Source organism: Symsagittifera roscoffensis, unplaced genomic scaffold (genome assembly GCF_963678635.1).
Source record: "Symsagittifera roscoffensis unplaced genomic scaffold, txSymRosc1.1 SCAFFOLD_917, whole genome shotgun sequence".
NCBI classification, from domain to species: domain Eukaryota; kingdom Metazoa; phylum Xenacoelomorpha; order Acoela; family Convolutidae; genus Symsagittifera; species Symsagittifera roscoffensis.
The window spans coordinates 1-11,027 of NW_026970892.1; the positions used below are offsets into that span (position 1 = coordinate 1).

The 11,027-nt window shown below is 36.0% G+C and overlaps 1 protein-coding gene across 1 annotated transcript; it reads right to left on the reverse strand.

Moving 5' to 3' along the window:
- Positions 1–553: 553 nt before the first annotated feature.
- On the reverse strand, positions 554–10,807 carry LOC134856027 (glutathione S-transferase D6-like). The gene is made up of 4 exons (XM_063872397.1): positions 10,503–10,807; positions 2,211–2,420; positions 1,246–1,431; positions 554–1,001 (listed from the first exon to the last, which is right to left on the reverse strand). Exons 1-4 carry the CDS (start codon positions 10,682–10,684, stop codon positions 626–628), a joined length of 954 nt encoding a protein of 317 aa, XP_063728467.1. The 5' UTR covers positions 10,685–10,807; the 3' UTR covers positions 554–625.
- Positions 10,808–11,027: the final 220 nt, after the last annotated feature.

Sequence of the window (11,027 nt, forward strand, 5' to 3'; positions counted from 1 at the left end):
GATTGATGTCTTTTCACTTGTGATTTGAAACCGCAAGATTGATGTCTTTTCACTTGTGATTTGAACCGCAAAAAAATCTCCAACATTTTTCCGAGTGTCAAGAAAAACTGGTTTGAAAATTTTCGATTTTTGTTCAATTTCGAACTTAATACGCTCGTTATGCTGAAATTTACTGTTTTTTAGACTTTGAAGGTAAAAAACTTCATTTTATAAAGAAAACTAGTTTTGGATGCTTCATTTAACTGGCAAAAAATTTTCCAAATAAAATTAATTTTATCCGTTTTTTTTAAAAATTTTTGAAGATGCCTAATTCACTAGTTTTCTACCCGATCGTATAGTTCTCGAATCACACCATCCACTAAAAACGACGACATTAGTTTGAAAAACAAATTGAAAAAAAAAACTTTTTTCTGTTTTTTTTAAATGAATATGGTCGGAACATTCTGTGCTACTTGCACAGCAACCAGCTGTCCTTGTTTGTCAGTTGCATCTAGCTGCATACCTTCAAAAATTAAAACGTATTGCATATTTTCCGTTGAGTTTCGTTAAGAAATTATCAAAGCCAAAATGTATTCCAATTTTTATATTTATGCATTTAATGTCTCACACAAATAGGTTAGATTGTTTATAGATGCTCAAGCCCCGCCAGATACGCTTTATAATCAACAAATGGTTTATTGAATCTATGAAACGCACTCATATTTTTCATCCGTTTGATCCATGCGTCCAAATAAGGAAACCCCGTGAAGTCAAAGTTCACCAACTCCAGTTGCGTAATCGACACGAACACAGCCAAGTCGGCGAGAGATATGGCGCCATCTGCCAAATAAGGATGGGCGTGCAATGTCTCGTTGAGTGATCGTAGCTGGGCGATGATTGTTTCCGGCACCACAACTCCTGGCTTGCATACCAGGCGGTTCTCAATCACGTATTTTGCGAACTCGGTAATTGGCGGGTAAATTTGTCTGGCGTCCATGTCCAGAAGTGCATCAATTTTGTACCTTAAACTCAACAGTTTGAGTTCAATAAATGAAAATTCTTCAATCGTTTTATGTAGAACTTTTTGTATTAACTGAAATTTTGAAATATTTTCAAAATGCCTCCTGCAACCCTCCAAAACCTTATCAATTTTCTTAGGTAATCATCTGAAAAAAGCCATAGAAAAGCAATTATTAATAATTAACTAATCAAGGCGGTGGAAGTAATCAATAATAAACGACAAGCAGTCAAGAGTGCGTCACATGCCTTCGTCTGTCGTCCCAACCATCGGGGTACAGGCTGATGCCTCGGTTGCCCCCGTAGACAGTGCTGGCCGCGAACTTCCTGCACAAGTACTTCATGATGGCCCGATGCTCCACCGGGAAGTCCGGGTCGTCGGTGTCGCTCGTGAGTCGAGGCACTGCATGGTAGGGGTCCAGGCTCTGGTGGAACCTAATTGCAGCGAGTTTAAAATACCTGTTTTTCTATAAACATCAATCAATAACCAGAAAGAACAATCTGAGAACGTAGACAAATATTTCAGAAGAAGTTAAGAAAATAAGATGTGGACTGCCCTGGATTTTGAATGGTGATTTTATTGTAAGACTTGCCGATTTTTGTTCCGACCACTTGAAAAATGGGGAGGAAATTTGTATACCGGCGTGTTTAAGATTTTTTTTCACGCAAAATCAGGTAAAACTTCACGCAAATTCACGCACTTTTTTCTTTGTCACTGTTTAACAAAAATTGTTGTCCAGTTTGCTTAGTTTACTATGACGGTCGAATATGCCTTAGTTCTATTTTTTTGTTCTGACTTTTTATCACACCATGCAGATGTATTTTTGTGTATTTTTTTAAAGACTATGATCGGAGAATTCCGTGCTACTTGCACGGTAACGGGCTATTCTTGTTTGCTTTTGAATTTTATAAACTAACCTAAAACGTAGTCTGAAAATGGCCATATGCTACTCTGCAACGTGCACAATTTCTCCATGATCGGCAAAAAACGTTTAATTTTATTAATAAACTTATCTGGGTCCTTTAAAATTATAAAATTATAGCCCCCCTCCCCCAACCCAAGGCTAGTAACAAAAAAATTTAGCACCGACAACCGTGATTTTTTTTTATTTTTAGAGGGCTTTAGTTTGCTGTGTGGGTTTTAAATTGAGTTTTTTTTTTGGGGGGGGGGGGGTTAGGTAGAAATTTTTGAAAGCAGACTGATCTACACCCACCGCATGTCTTTGAAGGAGTTGATCTCCGGCCTCACTTCGAGGAGGTTCAAATTGATGTCGAGCAGGACTGCTGTTAGGTGCACTGCCCTGCAGGGGGGACCAATGGCATACTGGTACAGAGGAAGGGGGTGACTCTCCTTCACCCTCCCCCACTGGTTCACCTCTTCCGGTCGCCACACCTCCTTTGTCGACTCTTTCGCCTGGTCTCGGCTGAAAGTGATAAAATACTGCTGAACACATGTCTTATTTAGCATCTCATAAAAATAAAAAACTTTTTAGAATAATCACACAAAGTTTACTTTTTGGAAACTTGAACTAAAGTTTCGCTCCAGCTTTTTCACAGATCCGACGAAAAAAAAATCATCCTACGCCATATGGTTCCGGAACTACGTGATTTAGAGTGCATTTTTTGTACGGCCCATATGGCCGGAAATCTCATAGGGGCCAAAAGTGGTATCGTAATAAAAACCCTGCTAGTCGTGGTTTGGAATACAAAAAAATTCATTAAGCTTTTTCAATATCGAAAAAAACTGCCCTACAATTTTGGCGACTCCGACCAATATAGAGCATCATTGGTCCAAAATTTGGCTTTCAGATTTGTTTTAATTTTGGACCTAACTTTTAAAATTGATAATAAACCTTCAGGGGCGGATCTAGGATTTTCTCCAGGGGGGGGGGGCGGATTTTCAAAAAGTTTTCGAAAATTTTGTCGACCTTTTTTTTTAGGTCGACCGAATTGATTTTCCGAGCTCTCCCAAATCACTAAAAAGACCCTGTTTGGGTAATTTTTCTGCGCCGCAGGAAAAATTTCGAAAAAACAGTCCAAAAAAGGCAAAAGGCGTTTTAGGCACTTTTTGGAAAATTTTGACCAAAAAAGCGCGTTTTTTCAGCGCACGCTCCCCCCTCAAAATTAGTATATATTGGCGCCAAAGGCGCCTGTAGAAAAATTTTAGGGTCGGTCGGCCAAAAATTTATTTCGTAAAAAGTACCAAATGGGGGACCCTTTGGGTCGACAGGGGGTAGAATCCCTGAGGGGGGGGGGGGAGTTTGCGTTCGCAGCCCCCCTCAATCTGCCCCTGTAAACCTTAGTAAAATAGTTTCTATAGTCTTAGCAGCGCCCTTCCAGTCTCTCATCTCCCTTTCCTCGCAAAACACGAAATTTGAAAATATGTTTTCTTCCCTTTTTGTTCTTGCAAACATAATTCTGGTCGATCGGCACGTTCTGTAATACTGTAACAGCAACCGGCTAAACGAATAATTATATTAGTCTATTTTTGGGGGGCGGGGAGATTTTATCTAGATCTTTTGTCATTAACTGCTAAAACTTTTCATATTGTTGCTATTCATTGAGCATTACCTAACGAATTAAGAAAACAAAGTCGTTGGCGTACCATTAAGTTCTTTTTGTGATGAAATGGTTCTAAGCCCTGCATGACCAATAACCGGTTCTGATAACCCAAGTTTACCAATTTTTGATATCAATTATTTTTGCCCAAATTAGCATTGTGAAGTCTATATAACATAAGAATTTTGTTGAAGTGCGAAAAGATATTTCGTTGAAAACAAACAAGGCTGAGTAATTTAGCTTCAAAAAAACAACTGAGAATCTTTAAAACTTGTGCTGAAAAAAAAAGAATTAAAAGAATTGAAGCAATGTATGAACAAAATGTATGATCAAAACTAAAAACTGCAACATTTCAACACGTCTGTACAGACAAGAAATGGATTGCAATTGATTCTATACAAATAAGGTAACCAAGAGCTGAAAACAAATTTGTTTTACATCAATTTAAAATCACTCTAGTTTGACACAAAACTGTAGATAGCGTAAAGAATTATTTTCAATCAATTCTGAATCATTTTTAAATCCACGTTTGTCAATTTTTTTTGCTTTTTTTTCACACCATTTTTGAGCAACAATAAAATCAATTTGAATCGACTTTCGTCCACTTTTTTGTATACTCATTTTATGCAGATTCTATGCATATTATATTCAGATTTTCTCCGTCATCAAAGAATACCCGTACGGAACAAATCTGTAACTCTGACGAGAAATACTGAACTTTGTGGTTCGGCGGGTGTGCCTCCCATTATGTAACGTAACAAGCGGTTTATTGAATTGATTATAGAGGTCATATTTTTAGCGAGTGAGGTGATGATTATGTCAAGGCCGGTACTTGCCGACCATGTTAATGTTCATTGCTGAATGAAAATCACTCTCTCGTTATCTGGTGAAAGATACACATATCTCAATTGCTTTATTAACCAATTCACATTTTATTACAATTACTTTTGTAATTAAGAGTCTGTCGGTTGACATTCCACATGACATTCCACATGGCGTTTGTGGTTGACATTCCACAAACTTCTAATCTAAATATCTGGCCAGAAATTCTTCTGGTCGGAAATAAGCTAAATCTAGGCTAATTCTAGCTAGAAAAAATTATTTTGTGTCCCGAACGCCACCCTACTATTGGATAGACTGTTCTGCTAACCACTAGGCCACATGAACTGATTTTTACAATTAACTTCAGCAAACTAATGCAAAGCAAGATTCGTTACAAAAATTTTTTTTTGCAATTTGATGATACGACTCTTGTGTATACTTGAAGCACGTTTGCATATTTTTAACGTTAGTTGAGAACTAAAAAATTTTTGTACCGAAAACAGAAATTTAGGTTAGATTTTTTTAAAATAAAGCTTCTATCCAGATTAGAAACTTTGTTGAATACGGGTAAAAAAAAATCGAAATATGATTATAAGGTATGCTTTTCATTTGAGGTTCGAGTTGATATTTGAGTTGAAAGGAAACTGAGTACAAAAAATCTGAAAATTTTCTGCACCAAAATAGAAATGCTCTAAAGTTAGTTTTTCAATTATATGTTTTTTGCCTACCATAATTGCGCCTAGACCGTTGATAAAGAAAATGACATTTCAAGAAAATTTGCAAAGTTTTTTTCATACCACGGGAGCACATAAATTTGCAAAACTTAAAAAGGATTTCTTTCGTCACAATAGTTTGCAGTTAATAAATTATCTGAAGGAAAATTGAATTAAATCGATTTCAATTTCAAGTTTGTCGCAATCTCTATCTTTTCATACAAATCAAATGACTAATTGGGAGGGTAAGTCAACTATTTGAATTTGAAATCGAAGAAGCAGAAAAGATCAGATTTTGCCACACTGCAAAAACCTCCGTTCTGAGTTCCTCAGAGGGTGAAGTGCAAAAAAATATAACAAAATTGCAATGCATTAATAGCCTCTATCGCTTACCAAAACGTGGCTGAAAAAGGGATGGATGTTTTTTTCAAATAACAGTCAAAAACGCAGCAAAATAAGCATTTGAAAAAAAACATCATGCCTACAAATTAATTTTAAAAACAGCTGAATGAGCTAGTAAACTTAAAAAAACACTTTATCAGCCAAACACTGTGCGTGTACCATTTATAGTGCAAATCCTGTCTATTTCCTTCTTTTCCTCTCAGTTCCGTTTTTTGCAGAGGTATATATGAATTAGATGAGCTGCAAGAATGAGAAAACCAATGTCGCAAAAACACATTAAAAATTAATGTAATGTCAAGCACTCATCAGTTTTTTGTCTACTTGCTTCTGAAAACCTGAACACCAAAAACATTCGTAGGATTTGTTTTTGACGCACATATATTTTTCGCTTTTTTTCTTTAAATACAAATTATATATTTTTGTTATTTTTTCTATTAAATAGAATTTAATCATTAGGACTGTAAGACAATAGTTGAAATTAACCTATACCAGTTTCCATTGAGTTAGTCAATATTTGCTTGAGAAAATATACAAAAAAGATCCTAACCCATAGGTTTTTCCAACTCTTCTAGAGTGGCTGAGAAAACAACGTAGTCTTCAGGGGCGGATTTGGTGGAGGGAGGCGAACGCCCTTTTCTCAGGGATTCGACCCCCTGCCAAAAAAAACGCGATTTTGAAAATTTTGTCTGCGGCGCAGAGATTTTTGGCCAAAACAGGGTCTTTTTAGTGCTTTCGAAAACTTTTTGAAAATCCGCCCCCCTCCCCTCGTGAAAATCCTAGATCCGCCCCTGGTGGTCTTCGTTAAAATTACTCCAACTGATTTGAATTTTTTCTATGGATATCCTAAATAATCTTGCAACTCTGATTTAATTTTTTAAACGCCTTCAGATTGATGATTTTCTTATTCATTTTCATTCTAATTCATTTTCTAGAATGGCATGTTACAGGATAATTCAAGCTTCTTAATGGGGCTACTCAATAAAAGTTTTTTTTTAACGATTTGTTTGTTTAATGGCTTGTATTCTGAGTAATTGTCAAAGTTTTGCATTCTATTGACAAAAACTTGAGCTATCAAAATGTTTTAGGCTCAACTCAATTCATTTTCAATTAGTGTCTGCTTGTAACTCAAAGGAGTCGACGTTCCATTGCAATTGCTGATTCTAAATAGTACATGGTGTGAAAAAAAATCAACTAAAATTGTGAAGTCTGAGGCAAACTGGCATAGGACAAATATCATGTTGTGCAATTTGACATAGGAAAAGTTTTCACTTAGTTTTGAGAAAATTATGTAAGGCTATTTGTCCTGGGGTAATTGTTCCTGGCACCAAAAAAGTTTTACGAACGAGCTTGTGTCAACTAATTATTTCTCCCCCCTTTCCAGTTCAGTGGAGTTGGAGGAACTATATAGTTGATTTCTTTTTCTACATAAATTCAGTAGCTCTAAAAGTTGATTCGTTTTGGATAAAAATTCAATAATATCTCTAGAATGTTGTAAAAAAAGAAACCATTTAAAAAAAAGGTAAAGATTTGATCGCGTGCATAGTCTAGGAACTAGTTTTTTTGCCTAAATTATACACAAGCAATAAATTTTTATAAAATTTTCTCTTTCTGTACCAATATGTATTTTCTAGTGCTATGGTTCATGTTTTGTCAAATACGAGTCAACTACAAGGACTTCCACTGAATCCGTATAGAGGGCCTGTAAATCAGTAAACTTTACAGTTGGGATATTTAGTGCTGCCTTGAAACATACACCTAAATTTTTTCGAGGCCTTTTCCAATTTCCCCTACAACTAAATTAGGTTTTGAAAAAGTAAATTTACGTTTTCATCATGTAATGAATTTTTTCATGGTGAAAAAACTAACTATTGTGAACTGAATTTTTCTTCATACCATACATGATAACATCACACATTCGGCCATTTTAACACATAAGACAACTGAATAAGTTTGAAATGTGTGTGATGGGAGTGGAGACGAGCCATTTTCCGCGTCACGTTTGGGCGCGTCACGTGCCAAGTAAATGGCAATAAAATTCAGATGAGAAAGCAATCAAAATAAACTCAGAACTAGGTAAGTGATCCTAAAAAATGCCCTAGTAGACACAAAATTCATTCCTTCTCACCCAGCCTTGCAATTATATCAGACTTGGTATCGGGATATCAGATTATTCTGATTTTGGCCCAAATTCGAGTTTTCTTGTTTAATATGGCTGCTGAAAGCAAAAGACATTCCAAGTTTTTGGCTCGATTTCCCTCCTCTTCGGGGTCGAGGTGCTCTGCTTATATTTCGACCGTCTCAACCAAATTTGGGCATGCTTCGACTTTCACGACCTAATAAAAAAGTGTTCAATTTTTTTCGACCCTGTTCAATTGGTTTCGACTTTTTAAAAAGGTTTGCTTTCGTTCGAACACGCATGTTTCAGAACTTTCTACCAAAATGGGTATGTTTCAACTGTCTCCACTTTCTCAGCAAAGAAAAGTTCAATCGTTTGTTTGATTCATCTCACATTCGTTTCAAGCGGCGTGACTAACAATGGGATGAGTATTGCTTATCTCAACTCTGCAGATCTTAGAAATGTTCGCTTAAACTGAACTCTGCTATGTTTCGATAGTGCCCGACCTATGTTTCGACTTTCTCGCTTGAAATAGAATATATTTGAACTGTGCTCGAACTATATTTAGACTGTGCATCACCTATGTATCGAATGTGTCCGACCTATGTTCCGACTGTGCTCGAACTATGTTTTTACTGTTCTCGACCTATGTATCGAATTTCTTTATCAAAAATTGGTATCTTTCGACTGTGAACGACTTTATCGACTATCAAATAACATGAGTAAATTGACAACATTCATAAAAATGCTTTTCAGTCATTTTTGTATGATGATGCTTGAACTGAAATTAAAACTTAAAAGTCAGTGAAATGCAAAATTCTTGCATCAAAATTTTTTTTCAAATTTGAATCTTCCATTTTTTTTCAATCAAATCTGGACTGAAACTGTTGATCTGAAAACTTAAAGTAGATGAATTTTTGGTAGAATTTACTTTTTCTTGCCGCAGGATTCCTTAGATATCGAATCTCTTCAAATGATTGTTGCTGATTGCAACTTTTTGACGGAGGCATTTCTTCAGCAGGTTTTTGGGCTCTGTTTGCAACTTAAAAATTAATTTAAATCGTCCAAAAAATAAATTTAAAAAAATTATTTAGTGTACTACTTATGTTTCTATTGTGTTCGACCTGTTTCGACTTTCTCGACCAAAATCAGGTATGTTTTGACTGTGCTTTACTTGGAATCCCTTATCGACCGCGGAAAATCAGTCGAAAAGCTTCACTTGCTCGACTTTCAAAGTCGAATTATAAGTTGAGCAACTCGACCTCGGGCTTGGACCGCACCCCTCACCTCCCCCTCTTCTTTATTTTTACCGTGTAACAATTGATTTTATAATGTTGAAGATGAAACACAAATACGCTTGGCATGTGGCTTAATTAGCCTGAATGCTAATTTGGTGCTAAACCAACAAGCCGAAGTGCCAACAAGCAGAAAAAAAATATCATTCCAACGAACCGAAAATAAAACAAGACTTCTCGTATCAGGGCGAAGCTATGAAAGTTCCGACTGCCTTTTACCGTTTATGGAGCAGTAATAACATAAACAACAATAAAAAATTATATGAAAAACATTTTATCTAAAATTTGAAAATTTTTCGATGAAATTCATCCCCCCACACGCCATATAAAGTACAAAACAATTGATTTCGCTCCTTGTAACAAATCAGTTATGGCAAATACGCTTCTTTCAACCAATTTGGAACGATTTCTAAGACGGATTAAATCTCCGCTTACGCGTTAATAGCGCGAATTATATCGCGCGTTTATTAATAATAATAACAAGACTGCTCGTATCAGGGTGAAGCCCTGAATATTCCGACTGCCTTTTAAGGTCTATGGAGCATTAATAACATGAAAAATTTCACTGTAATAGAAAAAATAAAAAATAAAATTTGAAAAAATTTGAGATTTTATGTAAAAACATCCCCCCACACGTCATATTAAGTACAAAGTGATAGATTTTGCGCCTATTAACAAATCAATTATGACATAAAAGCATCCTTGAACCAATTTGGAACGATTTCTAAGACGGATTAAATCTCGCTGACGCGTTAATAGCGCGAAATTTATTGCGCGTTAATTGTTCCAAATTGGCCAAAATGGCAGTCTTTAAACCCCCATAACTTTATGAAAAAAGATCACAGGTGAAATATCTTTTCAAATTCAAGCTCAGGACAACAATAGCTTTCGAATGATATAAAAAAATTCCGTCAAAAATGGCTAGTTAAAAAGTCGAAATTTGTCTGAAGAAAAAAAAAACCCACCCCGAGCACAAATATTCCGTTACTTTCGTATCGAAAGTCGGAACAATAATAAATTGTTTGCAAATTAGATTCCATTCATTGTAAAAGTTACTACATTTACAAACAAACGAAATCACTTTGCGAGAACGCCGTGGAACTAAGCAGCCCGTTTTCAGGCGCCTCTGAAATGGCAAATTTCTTTAAACCCCCATAACTTTACGAAAAGTGGTCACAGTTGAATTATCTTTTCAAATTTAAGCTCAGTACAACAATACCTTTTGAATGATATAAAAAAAATTCCGTGAAAAATGGCTAGTTAAAAAGTGGAACTTTGTCTGAAGAAAAAAACCCACCCCGAGCACAAATATTCCGTTACTTTCGTATCGAAAGTCGGAACAATTACCATTCCAATAGCGAAGCCCAAAAATAATATTGTTATTCTAAATAGCAACATAATGTCACTGTTGTTATGCAATTTTTACCTAACTCTGATGCAGTTTACGTAGCCCTAATGTAATTTCGGCGTCAAGATGTAGCGATTAGTATATAAGGCTGTTTGTTGAAAAGATCCGCCGTCAATTTTCATAATCGGACAAATTTACAATGTTTTCAGCTCAAATCAAAGACGGAACTGTGTAACAGACGTCATACTCACAGTTGCACGAGCGTGATGTAGTCGTCTTTCGGCATCAGGGGGTGATTTTCTCGCCTGAAACTCTCCTCCGGTCCCCCATAGGCATGGTTGTAGCTCGTCTGCCACCAACTACTCTTGTAACCTCCCCCTCCCCCTCCCCCTCCCCCTGCCCCAGCAGCCGATTTAGAATCACTCGAGTTCATGTTTATGAAAAATACTACACGTTTCTAATCAGGCTAAAAAAGAATTAAGAGATCAAATGACGTTAAGAAGAGCTTTGTAACAAAATGGTCAGTTGAAACTCAAATGAAACCATGTAATGAAAAAACTTTGATATGCGTGTAAAAGCAGTTGTCGTGATATAACTTCAAACAGCATTCTATATATCTTCTGATTATCAAAAAATGTGCAAAAATAATCTCTAAATTTTGTAATTTCTATCAAGTTGGTATGTTTTAATATGTATTAAGATAATCTGTGAAAAGTTTTTCTGCGTAAAATTACAGTCAAGAGATAGTGGGCGGCAAAACAGAAATATAGAATCTG

What these genes read in the sequence shown, in the direction of transcription:
- LOC134856027 (XM_063872397.1), bottom strand. Translation starts at nt 10,684, where the DNA reads ATGAACTCGAGTGATTCTAAATCGGCTGCTGGGGCAGGGGGAGGGGGA. An exon ending in TACATCACGCTCGTGCAACT is followed by an intron (nt 2,421 to 10,502) that starts GTGAGTATGACG and finishes TATCACTTTCAG; the next exon opens with CCGAGACCAGGCGAAAGAGT. An exon ending in AACTCCTTCAAAGACATGCG is followed by an intron (nt 1,432 to 2,210) that starts GTGGGTGTAGAT and finishes CGCTGCAATTAG; the next exon opens with GTTCCACCAGAGCCTGGACC.